The sequence below is a fragment of the Malus sylvestris genome, chromosome 17 (assembly GCF_916048215.2).
Source record: "Malus sylvestris chromosome 17, drMalSylv7.2, whole genome shotgun sequence".
NCBI lineage: Eukaryota > Viridiplantae > Streptophyta > Magnoliopsida > Rosales > Rosaceae > Malus > Malus sylvestris.
In genome coordinates this window covers 32,011,944-32,036,242 of record NC_062276.1, presented here as the reverse complement: position 1 = coordinate 32,036,242, position 24,299 = coordinate 32,011,944, and the positions used below count along the sequence as shown (strand labels likewise).

General features: G+C 37.4%; 5 protein-coding genes across 7 annotated transcripts; 2 read left to right on the top strand and 3 right to left on the bottom strand.

The window, feature by feature from the left end:
- The first annotated feature begins 3,717 nt into the window (after positions 1-3,717).
- LOC126611975 (vacuolar-processing enzyme-like) lies at positions 3,718-8,750 on the top strand. The gene is made up of 5 exons (XM_050280271.1): positions 3,718-3,840; positions 4,178-4,291; positions 7,697-7,894; positions 8,085-8,291; positions 8,532-8,750. The coding sequence occupies exons 1-5, from the start codon at positions 3,718-3,720 to the stop codon at positions 8,679-8,681; spliced, it is 792 nt and encodes a 263-aa protein (XP_050136228.1). The 3' UTR covers positions 8,682-8,750.
- Positions 8,751-9,044: 294 nt separating this feature from the next.
- LOC126610253 (photosynthetic NDH subunit of subcomplex B 2, chloroplastic) lies at positions 9,045-10,915 on the bottom strand. The gene is made up of 3 exons (XM_050278264.1): positions 10,405-10,915; positions 9,843-10,283; positions 9,045-9,348 (listed from the first exon to the last, which is right to left on the bottom strand). The coding sequence occupies exons 1-3, from the start codon at positions 10,831-10,833 to the stop codon at positions 9,151-9,153; spliced, it is 1,068 nt and encodes a 355-aa protein (XP_050134221.1). The 5' UTR covers positions 10,834-10,915; the 3' UTR covers positions 9,045-9,150.
- A 792-nt stretch (positions 10,916-11,707) lies between these two features.
- Positions 11,708-18,826, bottom strand: LOC126610247 (T-complex protein 1 subunit theta-like). Its single transcript, XM_050278257.1, has 13 exons — positions 18,541-18,826; positions 18,141-18,403; positions 17,890-18,036; positions 17,585-17,746; positions 16,260-16,337; positions 15,104-15,237; positions 14,855-14,927; positions 14,671-14,748; positions 13,985-14,107; positions 13,727-13,821; positions 13,396-13,605; positions 12,806-12,863; positions 11,708-12,065 (listed from the first exon to the last, which is right to left on the bottom strand). The coding sequence occupies exons 1-13, from the start codon at positions 18,686-18,688 to the stop codon at positions 11,997-11,999; spliced, it is 1,638 nt and encodes a 545-aa protein (XP_050134214.1). The 5' UTR covers positions 18,689-18,826; the 3' UTR covers positions 11,708-11,996.
- Positions 18,827-19,521: 695 nt separating this feature from the next.
- Positions 19,522-21,782, top strand: LOC126610258 (60S ribosomal protein L11-like). Of its 2 annotated transcripts, XM_050278272.1 has the most exons (5): positions 19,522-19,671; positions 19,793-19,900; positions 20,023-20,065; positions 20,874-21,069; positions 21,395-21,782. In XM_050278272.1, the coding sequence occupies exons 1-5, from the start codon at positions 19,669-19,671 to the stop codon at positions 21,591-21,593; spliced, it is 549 nt and encodes a 182-aa protein (XP_050134229.1). In that variant the 5' UTR covers positions 19,522-19,668; the 3' UTR covers positions 21,594-21,782. The 2 variants fall into 2 exon arrangements, with proteins under 2 accessions (XP_050134229.1, XP_050134228.1); XM_050278271.1 differs by lacking the exon at positions 19,522-19,671 and having other exon boundaries at positions 19,787-19,900.
- A 162-nt stretch (positions 21,783-21,944) lies between these two features.
- LOC126610259 (uncharacterized) lies at positions 21,945-23,756 on the bottom strand. Of its 2 annotated transcripts, XM_050278274.1 has the most exons (4): positions 23,389-23,756; positions 23,020-23,130; positions 22,145-22,268; positions 21,945-22,084 (listed from the first exon to the last, which is right to left on the bottom strand). In XM_050278274.1, the coding sequence occupies exons 1-3, from the start codon at positions 23,641-23,643 to the stop codon at positions 22,188-22,190; spliced, it is 447 nt and encodes a 148-aa protein (XP_050134231.1). In that variant the 5' UTR covers positions 23,644-23,756; the 3' UTR covers positions 21,945-22,084; positions 22,145-22,187. The 2 variants fall into 2 exon arrangements, with proteins under 2 accessions (XP_050134231.1, XP_050134230.1); XM_050278273.1 differs by having other exon boundaries at positions 21,945-22,268.
- Between the last annotated feature and the right edge of the window lie 543 nt (positions 23,757-24,299).

Below are 24,299 nucleotides of genomic sequence, written 5' to 3'. Positions count from 1 at the left end.
TTAGAGGAAGTTTGCTCTGTTTGGTGCGTTCTTACCCTAGTCCATCCCCTCTTTCCCTCGTTGTTTTCCCCTTCAACGTACTGACCTCTTTAATTTATAGGGATTCCCAACTTGGGAATCCTTGGATTTCCACTCTTCTTCTTGCTTTTGCTAAGTTTTATCCTTCTCTTCTATGGTTGCAACCAGTGGCGGAGCCAGTAATTTAAGACAATGGGGTCAAAAGTTGAGCTTCCATTACTAGACAGGGCATGCCGAAAATGCGGGTCTGACGATCTGGAGGCTGCCAGGCCTTAAATTCACGGTGGTGGGAAGATTTAGCAGGGGTCGGAGAAGAGGCGCTGATGGAGTGATGGCTAACAAATGGAGTAGCAGCTCCTGTTGGACCTTAAACTGCTTCTAGTTCCAAGGATCGACGACAGCAAGTGGAGCTCCAATGGATGAGTTGCTGCTGCATCGAAGAAGAAAGAAGAAAAGAAGGGTTTAGTCCCAACGGCTAGTTTTCAGTTTAAATGCTTTGTATGTGTGTGTGAGAGTGACAAGTGTACACTCCAGATTAGATCGCTTAAAACCCCAATGAAGGGCTAGGATCAAATCTGGAGGAGAATGGGTGTAATATTTGTTTAAGTTCTCTTGTCCCCAGACTCTTAAAAAATGTTTTGGGAGTTGGCAATGCACCAAACCTTACAAACATTCCTTATTAAATGAAGTGATGGCAGATGCAATTTGCACAGCCTTGTAGTCATCCAACATCTCTGCATTCTTTGTTCCATTTTTCTGTCAAGTTCTAAACCCCAAGAAACTAAGCAAACAAACACAAACAAACTTTATCAGCTCCTTCTTCTTCTTCTTGTTTGGCCACAAGGTTATTGGGGTCAAGGAATCCCATTGCCCCCACCTTGGCTCCGCTACTGGTTACAACTATAAAACTCCTCTTTGGTATAACGCTACAGGAGGTTGGTAGCCTCGTGAACTTAGGTTGAACACTTGTTCAAAATGCCTTCTTCATTTACCAGGTTCAACAAACTACTCCGTATTTTAAAGAAAATAAACTTCAAGTAACTAGCTAGTTGATGAGGTTTGATTTAAATTGGTAAAGTTTTCTTCTTTTTTTTTTTTTTGATAGCTTAAGCTTAAATCATGACAGTTAGGCCTCCCATTGGGTCGGAAAATTTTGAATTTGATTCAATTTTATAGGAATCAAACTCTTAAGATGGCCCAAGAATTTTGAGTTTTTAAATAGTGATTTCATTTCTCGAGTTTAATACTAAACTCATGAGTTTGATTCTTATACAATAAATAACTAATTATTTGAGAAATATAAAAAGTAGAGTAAAAGATAAATAGATGGTTCCACACTATTAGATAATTTCGTTTTGAATAAGGAAAAAAAATCCAACAAGCAAAGGGATCAATAATTATTATAATCAAGAAGAAAAAAAAACTTCGCATGTTAGCTTTAAATTACTATTTTATTTTGTAATCTAAGACTTTGATTCTATTTACCCTAAAAATTACCAAGCCTACGTGGCACGCATGTCAAGTAATTAATAAGCTAACTACGTCTTTCGGTTATGTGCAGGGCGTGCCAACTCGATGGCTAAGCTTAGCCGGTGAGTAAAATATGTGGATGTGGCGTTGAGCACGCTGCTGACTTCTTAACTTTGCGACTGCGACCGAGAAAGGAACAATTCTCAACATTTGGGTTCTAGAGCCTGAAGACAAGGCTGCTAGTTCTGCGAAGTTCAATATCATATTCGGCTTTTAATGTGTCGAATGTAGTAATCTGTAACACCTCACTTGGTCGAGAAGGTTAATGAGATTACCTCTGCCAATAAGGATTCAAAAATCCTTCTCGATCAAGACTTGGATAGATAACCAGTCGGCCTCGATGCAGTGCTGTTTATCCAAACTGAAAGTGCTCCGCGGTCAGCTGATTCTATGACTCTAGTGCTATTTATCCAAACTGAAGATGTTGTCGGTTGCCTTCACAGTGCTGTTTATCCAAACTGAATATGTGTTAGCGGGAAAAGAAAATAAAAATCTCAAGGTTATTGAGAGGTTTCGCGTAGAGCAAGAGGTTGCGCAAAGCAGTTTTTGTGTTGAAATGGAGGGGCCTTAATGTTGTCTGCAATTCTGTATTTATAGTGGCTGTATTTTGCTTAGCACAGCCTGATAACTTTGTAAAGTCCAATCGCCTCTCTAACTTTGTAGAATATCACTTGCTACATTGACTCTGAACCATTAGATTGTGTGGAACCACCTTAGCCATCCAATATCTCCCAATTTTCCTTGAAAAGATAAAGATATCTTTTCCACATGCATGGCCTGACCAAATGAATGCATCCTATTCCAACTAAAGCTTCTCTTTTTCCACCATGTTGGTCCAAGTACAACCATGCATGCATAATAAATTACCTTTAATCGCTATATAATCTGATACTTTAAAGACCATCTTCCATCAAACTTATCATTTGACAAACTTCATGATAAGACAAAAGTATATGCCATCCAACTCTTGCACGGCATCAGTCAAACACCCATTCAACCTCATATGTACCTCTTTGTTCTCTTATCTAACCAACATTTAACTTGCACGCAAATTGTTGTTTAACCAGATAAGAGTCCCCAAGCTTGAGATATAGTTTGCATCTCATCTATCTTGTACAATAAAGTATCAAGATAATTCACCATCAAAAGATTATATCATGATTAAAACCACAATATATCCTTCAATAATAATTATCTTAACTATTATGTCATCCAACGGTTGAGAGCTATGTTCATCAACGACTTCGATCGTTCGGGCCGATTGTGTAATTTTGGGTCCAAATAGATTCATAGAAACTTTTTGGTTTTGTTTTGATATAAAACATATCATGGGAAATGATAAATTGTCTTTTTTATTAACTCTCAAAATTTGGTCTAACTACAGATGTATTTTTCTTGTGAAAACAAAAAATGGCTGGTGGATTTTAATTAATTAGCTATTGGATTTTGTTTAAATGAGTTTGAACACATAAAATTTGAGGAAAAGAAGAAAGAAAAAGAAAACGGAAGTATTTGTTTAATTAGCTATGAATTTTATACACATGGAAGATCTAATCTGAACAAATAATTAAATAAATCTCAGCCACAAAACTCTATAAATTAAGCCTTGGAGAAATATTTTTCATTGAAAATTTTCAAGAACATATTAATTTGAACTAGTACAAAATCATGACTAGTCAGGGTTGTACCTTACTTTTTTAAGCTTGACCGTTGCAAGTTGGTGCCTCATCGCCAATGCCTCTCCAAATACCAACGAGGATGAGGGAAAAACATGGGCACTAGATCAAACCGTTATATGAATTATAGGCATCAGGTTTCATTTTGTCCAAATTTTTTCCATGTAGTATAGAACTCGTTTAGATGTGCTTTCAAAATGACTGAAAGTTTTTTTGGTGAAAATGTTTTAGAATCAATCTTTAGTAAAAATGCAAGTAAATCCTGAAAAAAAAAACACTTAAAATGCTTCCGGGAAGAAATACATTATTAGTGATTCTTGTAGAAAGCACTTTAAGTGCTTTTAGAATGAAAAATATGTTTTATTGATACGTTTTTAACCTTAAACAAAGGCCAGACATTCTGCACAGAGAAAATCTAACATCAATAATTACTGTGGCTTAATTATTGCAAGCTGATGGATGTCATGCACACCAAATACTGAAGAAAGGTGGAATGAATGATGAAAATATCATTGTTTTCATGTATGATGATATTACATTGGCCGAGGATAATTCCAAATCTGGTGTCATCATCAACAAGCCAGACGGCAAGGATGTTTATAAAGGAGTTCCAAAGGTTTATTTGTTCTAATTGATTTCTAATTGAGCAACGCTAACACGACTCTATGTTATTCTATAATTTAACGTTAATTTATATGCCAAATTATAAAGCATTGTGTCAAAATTATAAGGTGGTGGAGAGTCTATGAAAAGTGTTATTTTTTAGAGAGTCCCTTTGGTATTTCTCATTCTATTTAATTACCAGCATAATTATAAGTTTAACAATATTTCATTTTTTTAATGAAAATATATAAGAATCAGACAAGATTAGCTCTTTGTTAACAATAGCGTACAAATTTTAGATGTACTTAATTGGATTTTTTTTTTTTTTTTTTGTTCATTTTTCCAAGCAGGATTATACAAAGGATGATGTAAAAGCAGGGAATTCGTATGCAGTTATTCTTGGGAACAAAAGTGCCCTCAGTGGAGGTAGTGGCAAGGTTCTGAATAGTGGTCCAAATGATCATGTATTCATATAATATACTGATCATGGTGCTGAAGGATTAATTGGTTAGCAACTATGTCTATTTTTCTTATTTTCTTGCCGAGGTTCTACAAACAGGTGTGACTTGTGCAATAAAACTTAAGCTGCATGTTTGACCCAATAAAGATTGAAAAACCTAAGTTGAACTTGCCCCAAATTATGAACCAAAACCTTATTGGGGAACGAAGAAGAAATTCTAGTTCTTGGTGTTAATATGAAGAAATAGAAACCATAGTTATGAGAGAGAGCAGCAGAGATCAAGGGGAGAAGTAAAAAGGTAAAAAAGATTTCTGAATTGTTTACTTAATGTTGAAGTAATTACAAGAGTATGTATTTATAGTGAACTAGTTACTCTAACAGACTTCCTAACAAACTAACTAATCTAACAAACCACCTAATCTAATTACAAATGGCAAGATCTCATCCATACAACATTATACTCTAACATCCCCCTCAAACTTAAGATTGGGGTGCCCAATCATGAGGTTGAAGCAGTATCATCACAAATGTAGTATTTCATCAGGTTGTCAAAGAACATTAGTGTGGTGTATTCCCTGCAGTTGGCAAGTGAGGTTGCTGGTGTCACCTGCCTTTTCACAAATGCCCATATGGTAGCCCAATTGAATATCAAATATATCGCCACCATTGCATAAGCAAGACACATAATATCGTCTGAATTCATGTGCAGCAGTTTGAATATATTTCTCCCATATGGCCAAAACAACAAGTTGAACCAAAAATTCGAGAAAGAATCATGCATTATACTGTTCTTGCGACATGTCTGCAAGAACCTCTACAAATTGATGTACCAAATGGAGCCTAGTAGAAGGGTGCATTATAGATAGTCTTTGCACTTCCAGTAATGAAGTTGAATCACAAGATGTTGGTAATTTAGCTTATTCGCTAGTTTGTGAACTTTTTGCACCAAAACTAGCTGCATGTTCCTCAGTTTTTATTGTGGAATTTACCATAACATAGTCCTGCTCGACAAAATCCATTGAATCAAAAACTCGAAGCTGATCTTGCAAGTTTGTATCTCGAGTAATAGATTAGTTGGTAATTTGAGCAGAATAATGGGCAGCAAGATGGCCCTTTTGTGAACAAATTTGACATGTAGTAATTTCAAGTGGCAGAGAATTATGATATGGAGATGCCAAGAATTCCAGGTGAAAAATGAGGAAAAGACTTGTAGGTTGCACCATTATCGTAATGGAACCTCCATTTACCATGATTCTTGAATCGAAAGTTTTTGTACACACTATTATAACCATCAAGAATATTGTTATAGCTTGACTGGCATGAACTAAACTTGTATTGAGCATGAGTTATCATTAAAACTAGCTTGCTACTGAGAGCTAGTGAGAGAAAAGAAAGAACCTTGTGTCTCACAATCACTATATTGAGTTACCACATCAGACATAAAAGGTGTCACAGAAGCACAATCCACAAGGGCTTCCTCAGCAAGCAATTGTGCACGAAAGTCCTTGAGTGAAATGGCACTCTCACGCCCCCGGATTACACACTTGAATGTGTTGTATTTTGCAGGTAGTCCATTTAATGCAATGATCACAAAGTCTTCATCATCAAATGTGACACTAAGAACAAAAAGTCCATCCCTTACTTCTTTAAGCCTTCGAAGATATTGGGAAACTAAATCTGATCATTTCTTCATGTTGTAAAGATCACTCTGTAACTTAATTATACTACTTTTTGTACTTGGTAAAAAAAAGTGGTTTTGAAGACGACCCCACATCTCTCGAGAACTCTTGCTACCAATTACACAGGAAATAGCGGATGAAGAGAGAGTTGCAATAAATAGCAACATCAAAGCATAATCATGTGATTTCTATGCTTTAAACTCATCTGATTCATGGCTAGCAGATGGCCCATTTGTGAATACAGAATGTGCAGAGGTTGTTGCAGACTGAGGAGGACATAAATTTTATCCATCAACGAATCCCATAATGCCAAGGCCCTCAAGCATCAACTGCAACAGAAAGTACCATTGAAGGTAGTTGGTCTCATCCATCTTGACAGAAACGGATGTAGAGACCGAAGAAATCAAGCCAGTAATTGGTGATTGCAAGATTTGTAACTGATTTGCAGCAACCATGTTGAGAAATTACAGAAAATTTAACTGAGGCAAAAGATCAAACACCTGGTGTGCCAAACTTTATTGAATGTAGAATGCAGAAATGGGCAATCGGAGATGCCCAGAAAAACAGAGAAGACATAACCAATACCTTCTGGTCAGTCAAAAACGAAAACAAGATCCCTAAAAGAAAAATTAGGGGCGTTGAAAAGAAAGCGATTTTCCAGAGGAGGAGCGCGGGAACAGTAGCAGCAACAGTCGGAACTTTGACATAGGGAGGTACGGGAAGAAACTTATAGGCCTCAAATAAATGCCAATTTAAGGAAATCACAGAGGAAAGGTCCCAGAGAGATCGTAAATAGCGAAAGCAAAGAACAAAGGATCGAAGAAATTTTGCAATTAAGCTTCCTTGGCTCTTGATGCCATGTTAATATGAAGAAATAGAAACCATAGTTATGAGAGAGAGTAGCAAAGAACAAAGAAAGAAGTAAAAAGGTAAAAAAGATTTCTGAATTGTTTACTTAATGTTGAAGTAATTACAAGAATATGTATTTATAGTGAACTAGTCACTCTAACAGACTTTCTAACAAACTAACTAATCGAACAAACCACCTAATCTACTTACAAATGACAAGATCTCATCCATACAACATTATACTCTAACACTTGGCACCTTTTCCAGAAAGAATGGTTGGGGTTTTTCATTTCACTTGGTCTACTTGGATTATTCCCATTATGCTAATAACTATTTGATTTTTTATTTTTAGTGTCTATTTTTTGTGCTTGACGCAATACCGAGCGCAGTAGCGTTTTAGGATTCATACAATTGACCACACTTAGTGGAACAAAGTTCGGTTGTTGTTGTTGTTTGTATTTATAAGAAAAATATATGGTGCAAGAGAATAATAAAGAAGAGCTAAGAGCAAGTCCAACGGGGGTGATGGCATGTTGGACCGGGGACCATTTAATTGCAATTGCCTCCCTCCCTTGCTCCAGCCCATACGGGCGATTGGGCTCAGGAGAGGTCCGAGTGATATGGGAAGCTGGAATCCACGGCCCGAGAGCTTGAGGCGAGCTGATGCAAGGCTAACGTCATGGTGATTTTTTTTTTTTTTTTTGTCTTAAATCTAATTATCTGCTTAAATTATAATGTAGTATTAATCTGCAACTTCCTCTTTTCTTACTGTAAATTATGATTTTATTTAACTGTCTAAACAAGATCTATAGTCTCGCAATATAATAAATTGTCTCGCCATATAAAGTAAATGTATGATAATCATGTCGACGAAATTATAGGTTCGAAAAAGAACAAATGCATCTCATGTTATGGAGTATGGAGATATGAGTCATAGGCAGGATGTCCTCTCTACTTACATGGGTGGAGCTCCTGCAGCAAACCCTAGCTATACTTCCACTTCCATCAAAGACAACTCCACATCGAGCTCAAGGTTTGTTAGCCAACTCGACGCCGACCTCGTTTACTTCCTGCACAAGGTTTTATACTCTTAGTTTATCCTCAGTTTCTAGCCTCGATTGTTCTTTATTTGCATTATAACGTTGATACATTGTTCATATTTTCAGTCTGACAACATATGAGAAATTTCGTCGTACACTTTGATAATTTAATTCTATGAGCTCGAGATGTTTGTCTTATATCTATGAACCATGTCCCTTTAATCTTCAGTTCCATGGAGCTCCAACTGGTTCTCAGAAGAAGCTGGAAGCTCGGAAGCAGCTGCTCGATGAAATTGCTCAAAGGGAGCATGCGGACTACAGCGTAAAGAAAATTGGCGAGCTTTTGTTTGGGAATGAGATGGCCTCAAAAGTGTTGATGAATGTCAGGCCTCCGGGGCAACGGTTGGTAGATGATTGGGACTGCTTTAAGACGCTTGCAAGTTCTTCCGCTAACTCCAAACATAACGTTACAGACTAAGCCAAGTAGCCAGGGCAATGAATCCGACGCCTGACACCTGAGTTCAAATCCCACCACGGAAGATTGTTGTAGTTTAGACTTTAGAGTATCACTCCCCTATAGAAAATTATTGTGCTAATTATGTATGTAGTTCTTTTAATTAAACTAATAAATTGGGTGTTGATCGATGTTGGAATTTTATTTTATTTTTGTATGTAGTTGGGAACTTATGAGAGGCGTTGTGGAGGTTTATCAAGATATGGAAGGAAATACACAAGGGCAATTGCCAACATATGCAATGCTGGGACCAGCATGGAGAAAATGGATGCAGCCTCAAATGAAGCTTGTTCTAAGAAAACCCATCTCTAGTTTTAATTTGTTTCTGATTGAATTAAGTAATTAATAAATAGTCATGCATATGTGACACCTTTCATGCATCTTCTTCTTAAGTTGGTTGAATACCATTGTATTGGCAAAACAAATTTCAATGCACATAGACCGCCAAAATTGACATGAATGGTTGGTCTAGTTGTATTCAGTCTCCACTTTATCATACATCTTGAACAAAAACGTCAAATATAAGCTTTCTTTCTATGGTACATGGGGAACCGATGGCTCAAACTATGGTGGTAGCTCATATATGATCTTGAGCTGAGGCTAAGGGAATTTAGATTGTTTGTGAGGTTTTAAGGCGCCAACAACTAAAAATCTATACTTTTGGTCTTTGAGAGCGATTTTAAATGCACTTCTAAATTTAAAACAAACAATCAATCAGTTCACTCAGATATATAGAATTAAAAGAAGAAGAAATTTTTTTTTATTTTTTATGATTTATTTACTACAAATTATCGTGCTCAATAACTTGAGCTCCTCTCCATTCCTCAGCAGGGTTAATAACCACAGGAACGAGCAATGAAGCTGGTCCAGTGCATATAAAGTACTCCTTACTGCCATATTTCTCATAGAAAGAACCAGGACTTGACAAATATATATCCTCAAATCCCATGCGTATCACCCTGTAGAACAAATCACGCCCCTGAAATATTCACAAACCAATAAAACAAAATGAGTTTGTCTATATACATATATGAACATGTACAACATTTTATAGGATTGCTAGTTTTCCCACCCGACTGTGAATCAGAACCCTTGATTAAGGTAATTAGTGGCACGGCCCTGATTCACAGTCGGGAAATCCGGTCAAAAGCTGCCAAACAATATCAAGTGGCTTTACGTCCGGCCAAGCCAAGTTTCCATCCTTTATGTTTTTGTCGATTTTTTGTTGTTTAGATTGAACAACACATCAAACTCTCGGTCATGAGATTTGAGCTCAGAACACAAAATGGAGGTATATAACAGCCATTAGACCAAATGTGTTTTTCTTTTCCATTACAAAACACATGAAACTCTCATCCGTCAATACGTGCTCCAACAAAGTGAAGATTAAATGTCACTAAACTAGACGCGCATCGGCTATGTTTATGTTTTTCAGGACTTAAATGTAAAAATACTAGATAATGAATGTGTTACCTGATCCAGTGTTTCATATTTTGAAGGTGGGGTGTTATAAACGGGCTTCAGTCTCTCTTGAGGAGGCGCAGCATAGACTCTGCTGAGCTTGTTTTTCAAAATGGTGTACGGCACATCCTGCCGGCTCCAGGAACCTGGTTTTTCTTGAGGCTCAGAACCGAAAGAGAACCACCCTGGAGTGTCAGCTTTCATTGCTTCACCGGGAGACATAATTTCGAAAGGAGAAGACGGTGGAGGGTGCGCAGTGTAGCCACATCCCTTGAGACCTTGGATTGCTGCTCCGCCTCGTCGTTTAAATTTGAAGTGGCTGAGTATTGCATTCGTCATAGTCACCGGCTTCCGGCCTTTGTTTTTCACAATCACAGCCGTTGCCATGCTTACTGGATAGAGTGTCACAACATATGTTATATCAAGTGTTCCACTAGTGCTGCTTAGCTCAACCTGCAACAAATTAAGTTCCAAACCCAATGGGAAAATAAGGAAACAATACATTGATCCGAAAATTTTACTATGTACCGGTGTGTCCCGGAGTTTTTGTTTGTAATGGCAATCGAAAAATTACCTGGAGAGCATCGATGGCATCGGAATCAACATCTTTAACAGTCCATTCGGAAGCGGAAAGAATTGAGCCTTTAGAGCCTGCTTCCGATGCATCATTCAAAACCAAACCAATTCCCCCCTTGGCTTTGATAGAATCCGTTTCATTGCCTGGAATGGTGTACAGAACCTCCTGAAAGCCGTCGTCATTCCAGTACACCTTTGGCTTGTATGAAGTCACATGGGCATTGGGTATTTGAAGCTTTAATGAACTTCCATTTCTGACCGTGAGCTCAACCATTGGGATGCTGTCCGACTCCGAAAACTTGATGCCTTTTCTGCCAAATTTGTCACTGAGGGTCTCTGGAACCGAAATTGCGGGTGCAGAAGCAGCTGTTGAAGAAGCTCTTATCATCTTTGAAGTGGGAACGGAGAAGGAAAGAAGAGAAGCCATGGGGGTAAGAGAGAGAGAATGAAGAAGCTTTTGACAGCTTCCACACACTCTAGTCACTAGTTTGTTAGGAGGCTCATCCTTTTTGCTCAGCTGTTTTGTTTGGATGTATATTTTGGACACTACCACTTTTTCTCTTGGCTAAGCCTATCTGTTCAAAGTTCCACATAAATGTTTCTTTGCAAACCTTAAGCATAATCCTAAGGGATTGGTTTAGTGGAAAGCGAGTAGAGGTTTGAAACGTCAAATTCGAGTTCAAACTCCCATGAATGTATTTCTTAGGGCCATTGGCTCTGCTTTGGCTTACATTGTGCCCTTATGTAGTACTGAGGCTGCATAAGAAGGGGATTAGTATATCATCAGTGTATTGTACGATATCTCCTATATTCAAAAAAGAAACTCGGTAGTTTCAAGTTTTGGCAATACAACATTTATCCAGTTGACAAATCTGACAGCTTATGGGTTTGTTTGGAAGTGTTTTTAAAATAACTAAACACTTTTGTTGAAAATGTTTTTAGAATTAACCTTAGGTAAAAACGCCAATAAATCCTTATAAAAATAAAAACAAAACAAAAAATACGCGCACACACACACACTTGGAAGTGCTTTCTAAAGCACTTCAACTGCTTTTGGAGCCTAAAAAAATTCTCTAAAAGCACTCTCAGTCATTTTAAGAGCACTTCCAAACGAGTCAACTTTAATTGTATAGCACTTATCCTCTCTATCGACTGAGAATTCCCAAGAAAGACTTCAAGTCGACTCACTATCCCCAAACTCGAAGTACAAACATTCAGCATCCACAGCAAAGATTGTATAATCTCAGACTATATATTCGTGGCATTCATCACTAATGCTTGAAAAAGATTCAAGAGCTAAATACAACAGAAAACAAAATTCATTCAAGCTTTTCACTAAACATGGCTCAAGCACCAAATCGTCTTTCCGATCCAAAACCTGTACACCCCAACAACGGGAAAACAACGCGGAAACAACGCTTCTACTGTAACATAAAAGCGGCATTTACAAAGCGTGATCAGCGATAAGTTTCTTTTCCTCTAAACAAAACTGTTTCTAAAATGTGCTTTTCATATCTTAATGAAACAAAATATCACTAACGGAGCAATAGTACAAGGAAGATAGTCCGTCAATTGTGTGTCGCACGAAAATTAGTCTTCGTCCATCCCGGCAGGCTGATCTCTCCGACTTGGGCCACCTGCTGGTTTTGCCATTATGATCTGCAAGACAGTCGAAGGCATTGTCAATAAACACTTCTTAATGAATATTAGAAACATCTCAGTTGTGAAATTAGATAAACGACTTTCGACACTGGACTAGACAGCAAGATAGCTTTTATGCACTTTGTGATCTTGTTTTCGTCGTTTAATTTTCTATTGGTAGGTAATCATCAAGAGCCAATCAACCAAACCTTTGAAAAACGACCCCCAACTTATGCACTCAGCTGTGATAAGATGGGCAACACTAACAGATGCTATATTAGAAAATGCATTTGGAAGCCGAAAATTTCTTCTCTCTCACGTATTTAGGTAACCAGAAAGCCCGACAGCCAAGCACATAGAAATTCCTATTTCCTATCGAGCCTTCTGCACTGACGCCAAATTTACTAAAAAGGCGAAACAGTTCACAAAACTATCTTTCTTCTTTTCTTCTGTGGAAATAAAAAACTAACATTTGTGGTTCTTTATGGTTAGAATGGAACTTTGTTTTGTGTGGATACACATGAATATATGCGTCTGTACTAAGTTAGAACGTAGCTCAAAGACGAAATGAGAGAAACATTACATAAAACAAAAGATAAATAGACAACTAATCCATTGTGCCTCGACCAATTTCCAACTAATTAGCATTTTTCTACTTTCGCCTCAAAAGATGCATCCGGAGATTTATAAAAGAAGTGCATACCAAGTTTGGGTACTCCAAAACTAAGAAATTTATTGGCAAATATAAGATATATTACCTGATCTACTCGTAGAACAGTGCAGGCCGCATCTGCAGCATACTTGAGAGCAAAGAACCTGAAACAAACAGCCCAACAAAGAAGATTGTTACCTATAAGACATGATACGACTTTCCTGACCAACCAAAACACATTGATTCCCATAAATTAAGGAAAAAGAACCGTCTACAATTACTAAAATATCCAATATGTATGAATTCAAGATCTTTTCAAGTTACTACTCAATTATCCAAATGAAACCTCATTGGTCCCAAAATACTTCAAATCCTTTCACGCAGCTGTAGCTCATATTGACTAATGTGAACCATCCACAAGTATCTTTAAAACAAATAAATGAAAAATGTGGCATTGTCGTTTGATTATAACTCAATGACTAGGTCATATGGCGAATAAAGGATTTCAGCATAAAGATGTAGTTGTTAGACCACAAAACTTAACTTCTTTTGCAAACAAATTCAGACCAAAATTTAATGTACAAAACTTAATCTTCAGAACAATATTGCGTCAAACATCACAGCTGTAACATCATACAACGTATTGAGAACTCTCACACAAAAGTATGGATTGTTACAAGACATCTAACAGCTTACTTGGTTATGTGGAGGTCCCAAACATTAAGAGTTGACACATCCTTGCAACAGCCTCCCTCCAAGTCAAGGCCAACTTTGGTATTTCCTGATGCATGTTCAGCATATAGAGAAGATATGATCTCCATTGCATTAAGCCCAGCATTTTCAGCCAGTGTTTTAGGTACCATCTCGAAGCTTTCAGCAAATTTTGCTATAGCATACTGATCCAATCTGCAAAACCATTGTTTTAGTACGTGATTTCACTCATGCCCAATCGAGGCCAACAACAGGCATGTTACATATAAAAAATCACCGAAAAATAAATAAAATACAAAAGGCAGAGACTATTTACCCTGTTTCTGTAAAAGAGAATTCCTTTACTCTCCTAGCTAACTCAATTTCAGTAGCTGCAGCTCCAGGAACAATACGGCTATCCTTGCACATTGCCTGAAAATGAAATGCATTATGATAGAAAGATTCCAATGGCTTGGACACCTGATTAAACAATTTTCTTAAAAGTTCCTGAGAACCATACACTAGTAATGATGCAGAGGTAAAACAAAACCATCCCAACAAGAAAATGTGAATCTGAATGTTTCTCATAAATTACCTTGTACGTGTTCACTCCATCATCAACTGCTCTTTCGAGGTCATCCAATATACTGTCAGTACTCCCTCGTAGAAGCACAGTGGATACAGAGTTACCCCCTTCTTCATTCTTCACAACAGTGGCCTACATGATAAATCAATGGGTCAAAAAGAAACAAGGAAAAACAAAGGAGGCCAGGAAAAAAAAAATATTATAAACCAAATTCTATTGCCAGTGTTGTTATCACAGTCACTTCTGAGGTGTGAATCAGAGCAAGGCCGAAGAATAGGCTCTGCTGTACGGTTTAGCAAGACATGCTTCTGCCATGACAATGAGACGGCACAAGGTACAAACGATGCTGCAGTGGCAGCAAGAATGCCACAAACTACCTGTATCTTTTCCTATGCCTTTTGTTTATCTCTGAATACTTGAGCAGCTTTCTTCTGAGAGAGTTTGAACCTTCTCAATTGGTTGTTTGCACGGTTATATACAATTGATATACTGATGTTAGTTTGGGACTGTATTTTATGGACAAAGTGAATGTTATTTGTTCTGGGATTGCCATCACCCTTGAAATAAAGTTTATACTTGTAATTAATTCTTTTAATTATTTATATTTCTTCCAATTAAAGTACCGTGTCTTAACCTCGCCTCAACATCCACCCCAATGAAAATACTGATGTTCATGGAAACAACTTTCAACATACCCTAACACCAGCAATTTCCTCGACTGAGACAGAGTCAACATATCCCAAATCATCTGGGTTAGGCTGGCTGAGCTTCAACTGTTGCAAAAATACAAAGTGTATTAAGAGCATTCAATAATGTACTCATAAGATATATGACCAAAAAAAGGTTTTCTCATAAGATATCAAATTCTTCTATAACTACCATGGCAACAGCACCAGTTGTACGGCAAAAGCGTCTCAACTCAAACTTTGAACTGATTTTCAACACCATGAGCCTGGAACCAAGAACTAGAAGGTCAAACACAAAAGGAGCGCAAGGATATCTAAAGAGATCTTAAAGTACACATATTGAAGTGTCTATCTGATTCTGAAGTTCTAAGTAAAACAGTTTACGTAGCATGACTGCTACAAGGTCCGAAAAAGTTAAAAATAACAAGGAGTTAACACTTACTTGTACCGCTCACAAAAATGTAGTGCCATCTCTCCAACTGCTGCTCCGCTGACAATTACTTTAGCACCGGAATCTGCAACTGCTTTGATGAGCTCCTCAATTTTAGCTTCTTCTGTTTTTGCATAATTTTCTAGCTACATGATGACCAAGAAAACAGTTGCTAGTTAATGACATATCAACCACGTTAAACTAAACTTTGCAAATAATGGAAACATATAGGCAAAACATTAATATACGGAGACTAGAGAAACAGACATATTATATATTGCTAATACCAAAGAGAGAAAGAAAAGGTCAGAACGATTTAAAACAAAATCTGTTAAACTAATCATGCAAATACCAAATAATTCAGGCTCAGGCATCACCCGATTCAAACATATTTACCATGTCTCAATTTCCGGAGACTAAAAGTAAAGAAGGAATATAATCAAAAGTGGTTGCATGGATCTGTAGGGGACAATGAGTTTACAATAGTCTGCATACACACTAGATTCCAGTAGAGTCAAGAGGCTTAATTGTATTTGTACATGAGGTTAGTCTTGTCATTAGAGTTCAAGAACCCATGTCAACCTAACACTGTTTAAATATGAAAACCCAAACTACTATATGTATATATTAGTATACACGTACACGAGATTGCTTCTTAAACAGGATCTCACAGTTCAAATGGAAATGTCCAAACAATGCAGCAAAATATTCAAAACCCACACTTCAAGGCCCCAAACACAAAGCTAAATTCTAAATCCCTAGTCCTAAAACCCAACATTACACCCTAGAATAACAAATTATCTCATTACATGGAAGGGACGATAAAGAAGCCTAAAGAGAATGTAGTTCAAAAGGGTTGGAATCCCACAATGTGAGACACCGTCAGAGGAACTATTAAGATGTATTATATATGACACAATTCTAGACACAGGGAAATCTTTACCAAATCATCAATGACATGTAGATATACAAGTCGCTACGAATAGGATATGAGATGCACAGTATATTGTCCTCGCAACACCCACAGGAACCAATAATTTGTGTCTTTATATCAACTTATCAACACAAACAACTTCTCTCACTAATAAAGGACTTCTATATACAACACAAAAGACTTCTCTCACTAATGAGCTTCAACACACAGAAAACCTTCCTCTTCGTCAATTACCTGGTCAGCAGTATGAATTAGGACAGTTCCTTTGGTCTCAGTTGCAGAGGTATCAACACCACCAGCAAACACAGCAACCTGAAAAGGTAAAATAGAATATACAAGCTGAGATACCTGAACCTTGCAAGCATATATTTAGAGCACATAAAAAAGTTAAAGGATTTTTTTAATAAAAACTGGATCACACAACGAAGAACAGGCATGACCGATCATAAAGAATTATGAACTACAACAAAAGAAAGTTTAAAAAATAAATGGCACCAAAACTATATAACTTTAATTACTATTATTCATACCAACAATTCACGAAACACAAACATATAACTAACAAATTTAGCTCCAAACCCTTTTTGGTTTAATAATTTAACACTCCATAAACGAAAGACCGAAGCACACTCATATTAAGTATATGTACAATCCAAAAAGCAAAAATACAAATAAATGTGTCTGAAATATCAGTTACCCTTTACATATAACAAAAACAACAAATAAAATGGTCAAATCTATACAGATTGTAAAGCATTGGACTTTACTGGGTTATCAGCTGTTCTCCAATGTCTCTAGAGTTCACTAAACTAAACTAGCCGTCACAGTTAAAAAAAGTAAAATAATACATTATTATGTTAATTGCAGCTAACCAGGTCACTATTTTCCTGCTTCCAAAGGTTTGAAGTGTGACAAATAGGGGACATTGTAAGTCCAAAACAGACCAACACCTACCCTATTCTAACTGGTATTTCTTTGATCAAACATCATCAGACCAACACAGACCAAAGGTTTATTTTAATCATTCAACAAACCTGCCATTTCCAGTGAATTTTTTCTGAAATATCATTGCATTATACTGTCTATGACAAACAAAAAGCAAATCAATTTAGGCATCTGACATTGGCAAATATCAACCAGCTTAATGACATTTAATGGTGGCGAAAAAGTATGATAAATGATAATCATGCTAACTTTCCTGTTACAATCATTGAATTTCCCCTTCCCTACACCCGGTATTCCATGCCGGAAGTTCAAATAAAGTACACCTCTACCCATCATTCACAAGTTGCTTCAAATTTCATATGAGTTTCTCAGTATGATGTCCCTACAGTTCCCAGAGAAACCAATAATTTGTGCCTTTATATCAAAGTCCAAAGGTAAAGAATAGTGAAAACTCCATAAAGGGTGCTAAAAGGACAACTCAAAGTAATTAGCAAAGAGTAATCTGTCAAAGTTTTTAATAGACCATGTGGAAACAAAACACATCATTTCAAGGGTATAGCATGTACATTTTATGCAAAATGTTCAAAAGTACATATACATAAAAGACTGCTAACCTTGGCCTTCTCCATTCGCTTTATACTCCCCAGAGCATCAGTTTTCAACACCATACCTCGAACTACTGTACAATTATGCAAACCCCCTCCCACAATCTTTGCAACACGTACGTTATCCACATTGAAGTTTATTGGGTTCTTCGGGCACACTTGTATACACGCCTATATCGTCCAATAAAAAATTTACCATTAAAACTTGCTAACAAACGGTAATACACTATTCTTCTTTCCTTGGCTCAAAGTAAGCTGAGTAGCTGACATAGAAATTAAGGACTAACACATAAGGAGATAAAAGTAATACTTACATCGGCAACGAGTGAGGATAAGATATCCTCTTGCCCAAATTGCTTGCTGGCAACAGCAGCTTTCATTCTACAAACCACTTGTTCTTTGTTGCGCACATCCATGTTCTCAGAACCTTCCTCAACCAGTCCATCTAAGATTTCAATCGTCTGAAACGTTCAAAAAATCGAACAAAACTCAGAACACAAGAATTCCAATGATCTCAGTTCGACGAAAAAAAAAAAAACTCAGTCATAAAACGGAATTGACAAACCTTTTTTATAGCTTTATTGTACCCACTGATGATCTCGCTCGGGTGCAGGCCCATCCTGATAAGCTCCTCCGCGTTTTGAAGGAGCTCCCCGGCAAAAGAAATGGTGAGATTAGCGCCGTCGCCGATTTCTTCCTGCTGAGCCCTGGCTGCCAAAACCAAAATCTTGGCAGCAGGATGCTGAACCTCCAGTTCGTTGACAATGGTGGCGGCATCATTTGTCACAAATAGCTTGTCCAAGTGATTGATCACCATCTTATTCATACCTGATTATTGAAAAAGTATACAAATAATTTGAAAAATTTTAAAAATATATATATATATATATATACTTGCAAAAGTATGCATCTGATCCACCAAAAGGGAGTGTGATTTGTAGTGGGTGGCGTAAGAGAGGACATACCATTGGGACCGAGAGAAGTTCTGGTGATGGTGGAGAGTTGCTTGCAGGCATCGATGTTCTTCACCACCGCCTCGTCCAAACCGGAGAGATGCTTGTGGCCCTCCTTCAGCATCGACTGGATTCCGTAGGGCTGCATTCCGAACCCCATCTTCTTCTTCCTCTGCTACTCCTGTACTTTTCGTTGCAACTGCAACCCTAGAAAAGTAGAAATGGCCGCTTAAACCTTGCTCCCTCAAACTCAAGCCCTTTCTCGTTCAACCCAGACGCTTCTAGTTCTCGCGGGTTTTTCTTCTCCATTAAAAGAGGTAAAACACAACTACTGACCAGTAAGTACTCTATTTTTACTGACGGCTTACGTGGCCCAATAGGCGTATTAAATAAAAATTCTACCCTTGACGTAGAAAGAGAGACTTGTGGGTTTGTTCCGAATTTGTATAGAACTACCTTTTTTTTTTCCATTATCTTTTTGAATTTTTATAAATAGTTCATTTTTCCCATTGCGTTAGATCTAAAATTTCTGCAAGATCAAAATGGATGGTAAAATTGATGAAAATTTTTAATATCTAACATTAGGAAATAAATTATGAAGTTTTAACAAAACAATTCCAATACTGTTCACTTTTAACGAAAAGTCACATTTATACATTTCTCTGGTACTATTCACTATACCTTTAAAAGTGGTTTTTCATTAAAAGGGAATTTTTTTTTTAACCTTTTGTTAGTTTTCTTAAAAAATTAATTATTTATAAAAATTCAGAAAATAATTGGCAAAATTAAAGTTTAAAAGGAAAATATGCTAATTATAAAAATTTTAAAAATAATAGATTAAAATTTAAATTCAAGAAGAAAATTAACTGTAACATACAAATTTTGGAAGCAATTCGACAAATATGGTGAGTAGAAATGAGTGAGTCATGTGACGATATTCTCCACGGGCGGGCCAGTGCGAAGCTACCCAAGCCCTAAAATATAGAAGCAAAACTGTAATTTTGAAAGTCTAAGAGGGGTACTTGTGTCTCCTAAAACCCTAGCTCCTCATACACCGGAGCTCTGGTCATATTAGGGTTCTTGCCTCTCTCTCACTCTTCATACCAGACCCCTCCTGCGGCTGCCACCCACCAATCCCAAATGGTCTCTCTCTCTCTCTCTCTCTCTCTCATCGATTGGAATGTTTAATTTCTGCATTTGGGTGTATGTTAATCAAGTTTGGTAATGGTTTTGAATTGGATTTTGTGGGGTGTGGGAAATGCAGGCTGAAGAGAAGAAGTTAGCGAACCCCATGAGGGAGATCAAGGTCCAGAAGCTGGTGCTCAACATCTCCGTTGGTGAGAGCGGAGATAGACTCACGAGAGCCGCCAAGGTACTCCCCATTGCTATCCTCACCACCATCCCATCTCACACAAATTCTGTAATGCTATCTTATAGTAGAGCCTGTAGAGGAATTTTTGTTTTCTGTTTGATTTAATTGTTTTTTGTTTGAAGGTGTTGGAGCAACTCAGTGGCCAAACACCCGTTTTCTCCAAAGGTAATAATTTTTTTTACCCGTTTGGATTTTTATTGGTGACTTAGAGTACTTGGATCTATCGAGCCCAATGGCGTTCTAAGATTCATATAGCCGACCCCATTTAGTGGGAAAAGGCTTTGTTGTTGTTGTTTGGATTTTTATTGGTAATTCATTTTTTGCATTATTTCATCTGTCTGCTGCTACAAATTAGTTTGCTTTTCATGGGTTCTCATTGGAAGTGAAATCAAAATCTTGGGTTTATGTTTCACTATGTTGACTACTTCTTTTGTTATTTGTTTTCGGAATCATAAATTGACTTTGAGTTTGAGTGCATTAAGAGTTTTCTGATTTTATCTGTATCATGGGGCCGTGTTTGCATATGTCTTTTCCTTTGTGTTTCATCAATTTGCCTATATTTTACCTTCTTATTGCTTCAACGGTTGAGGAATTTTGTCTATAATACTCCAAGAGCCCAAAAGTTGAATTGAGTGTGGACTTTGTTCTGTTTTCGTGCTTTTAGCCCTTCTAGTTAGATATGTTTAAGGTCTTGGCTAATGACTTAGTTGTTAAGGAGTCTAGCAGATTGACGTTGAGTCTAGCGGATTGACGTTGTTAACTCTGGTTAAATTTTCTAGTAAAAAGGTTTTTGCTGATAGACCAGCCTCTTCTGTAATTACTTTCTGGAACTAAGTAGTGTGAATGTATGAATTTTTGGAATTTTCCTTTTATTGGATAGTAATTTTTCATTTGGTTTATGAGTATTTGTTGTATATGTTTTCATCTGTGTTATACCGTATACTTATGTGATTCTCTCATTTGCAATATATAGCGAGGTACACCGTTCGATCCTTTGGTATCAGGCGTAATGAGAAGATTGCCTGTTATGTCACCGTCAGGGGTGACAAGGCGATGCAACTTTTGGAGAGTGGGTTGAAGGTCAAGGAATATGAGTTGCTACGAAGGAACTTTAGTGACACTGGTTGTTTTGGATTTGGCATCCAGGAGCACATTGATTTGGGAATCAAGTAAGCTGCTTTATTTTCTAGAATAAATGGATTCGTGATTTTGCAGGAGACCGTAATAGCTGAATTTTGTAGATGACATGTAATTTCCGTCTACTATGTACAGGCGTTTTGCCAGCGTAGTAGTGTATTTGCTAGTTAGGATTGTCCTATAATTTTACAGTGACTCTTAGGAAGCAGTTCTTAGTTTGTTTCGTATTCCGTCCTGGAAGTGGTTATAGAAACTTTGGGTCAATTTGATTGTATTTCGACTCTTTTGTTGCTTTTCCTGTCTTATTTATCTGATGTTCTTACTCAATGCATTGTTTATATATTATCTTTCTTTCAGGTACGATCCTTCTACTGGTATCTATGGAATGGATTTCTACGTTGTTTTGGAGCGTCCAGGTTACCGTGTGGGTCGTCGTCGCAGGTGCAAGTCTCGCGTGGGGATCCGGCACAGGGTCACAAAGGATGATGCCATGAAATGGTTCCAGGTCAAGTATGAGGGTGTGATTCTTAACAAGTCACAGCAGCTCACAGCTTAGGCCCCAACTTTTGTCGAATTAGTTTGTTCAGTCTCTATGACCAGCTTCTGTTAAATTTCAGTTTTGTCAAAGCTTGAGTTAAGGTTTAGAACAGAGTATGTTAATTTGTTTTTCGAATGATATCCTTCTGGATGTACCTCTAAAAATTTTGTAGTTGCTATATACCATTAGATCTTGAGTTGCCCGGAATTTCAGTTTCTTTGCTGCACGCTTGTCGTAAGCTTCTTGTTTGTGTCGAAACAAGTTGTGTATTGATCTGCTTGAAAATTTGTTCGATTTAAAAGAGTCAAGTATAAATTTACTTCTCAACTTCAGGTAATGAAACAAACGGAACAAATTGAATCCAGAGAATTCACAGGATCAAAGTAAAGATTTCTGATAAAATTGTCTCGTAACTAGCTTACACCACCCCATATCAAAAATCCAAAGAAATACGATTCAAAACTCCAAAGGATGAAGGCAGACAAAAGCGACTGCATTTGATTGCCAACCTTTCTTGAAACTACAAAGGATGTAAGGGAGGCAAAAGCGACTGCATTTGATTGCCTAACATTTCTCCAAACCAGTTTATAGGACGACAGGGAGCATATGTGTTCATGGAATGATAAGCTTCTTGCCAGCATAGATCGTGTCTCCTGTAAGACCGTTCGCCTCTTTGATCGCATCAATGGATACCTAATATGAGACGTGCATGAAAAGACAATGTATACATCAATTGAAAAGCAAACCAAGATTACCAAAATAAATATAACTAACTAGTCATATTGCTGCGATTCAATTGAAGTAGGCCTTGTGCAATGAGCAACGAGAGATGCAGATTGTCTTAACCTTCAATCGTTTCTCGAGCGGAAGCACTCAAGCATTTCAGAATGAAGTAAATCAAATTCAAATGTCATATGTTGCTCTGGTAACCAACATTCAAATCCGTTGATCAAATGTTATATGTTGCTCTAGTAACCAAGTAACATTCAAATCCTTTGAGCCAGTTAGTTGGATCAAGCTTAGTTCAGTCACGAACGAGCCACTTCTTTGCAAGTGACAAATTTCAAGGTTTTCAAAACATGGCCTAGAATTTCCCGAACATTCAAGTACAAAAGGGCAGGAACTTTACAGACACGTAGTCATCGAGATACAAAGTACATGTTTCAAAGTCCGTCGAAAATTTCACAGCTGTTTTCTTTTTCCAGGGGTTGCGTCTTGTTTGTATGATTATTGTTCGAAAAACAGATTCACAATGTGCAAGTTAAAGGTGTTTTCAACATCTCTTCAACATATATCTCCCAAAGCATATGGATATGGTTTAAAATCATAAACTTAGCAGGCCGCAATTCGACGCCAAAAGAACTACTTCATGGATGCCAATTCTCCAAGAAAAATGTAGACACATGTGCAATACAAAGACGGTTAAAATAGTTGAAAAGCTTACCCCATGTTCTCTAGAGAGTCCCCAAAGAGTGTCTCCTTTCTCGATCTCTATCGTTTTATGCGATGACTTCGGCGTCTCCTGTGCATTTTGGTCCTTGCTGGTAATGGATTTCTGCAATAACATCCACAAATCAAATTGATGTCGATTTTGCAGTGTGCCGGAACACGGCCCGATAAAACGATAAAATACACACTGAAAATTTTCTCCAAAACTAAATCAGAATACAAGTAAAGGGTTTTTTTTTTCTTTCTAAAATGTACACATGATTTGATCACTCAAATAACAATAAAAATTCAAAAATTCACAAACAAGTCGAAACAAACAAGGAAATGGGTGACCCCAAATCGTCAAATCAAAACTTGCCCGTACCGGAAGAGGAGGGTGTGGTTCCTCGGCAGTGATGGGTTGCTGTTGCTGGGAAGGGAGAGGCGGCTGCGATGGAGGCTGAATGGGCTGAGTTGACTCGGAGAGTGGAGGAGTTTCTTCATTTCCGCTTTTGTTAAAAGGGTTTAGAGCTTTGAGAATGCTCATAGCGATGCCGGAGAACACCACTAAGCCGGCAGTCTTGGCGATGGAGTCGTCCTTAGGATCGCCGTCGCCAGCGGCGGAGCTTCGGTCGGACATTGATGGTTGGTTCAAGGGGGGAAAGGGAAGGCGAGGAGAAGAGCTTGAGACTTTATTGGGGTTGAGGTTTTTCAGTTAGATCTCCCACTCTGGCACTTCAGGACTTTTTTTTTCTTACAAATAAGTACCCATTTTTGTTTTAAAAAAAATAACCGATTTATACGTGTCTAAATGTTTTGGAGACTATTATTACAGTATTGTTCTTCCTAATTATAAAAAGTTTAAAGTGCAAAACAAAATTTTTAAAGTACCAATAACTATTCCTTATATTTTAATTTAGTATAATTATATTAGAGTATTTTCACCAACAAATACAAAATTGAGACATAAAAATCACATTTATATTTCTCATTTACTAACAGAACTCACAAATGAACGCATCTTGACAGAATCATGGTAGCTAAATTCGGCATGGTGCGCATATTGCATAAGTGAGTATACCAATTCGGCTTCTTCGTTAATCATTTATGCATCCGCAATTTCAACGCTTGCTTGGTATTGTGACATCTGCATTGTCAAGCTACGCCTTCTTCTATCGCTCATTGATGAGATATTAATGATTTTGAGGAAACAAAAACACTTTGAAAGTTGGAAGATTGGTGAATATGTTGTGTGATGGTTAGATATTCAACATATTCTTATACAGAGGATGATTG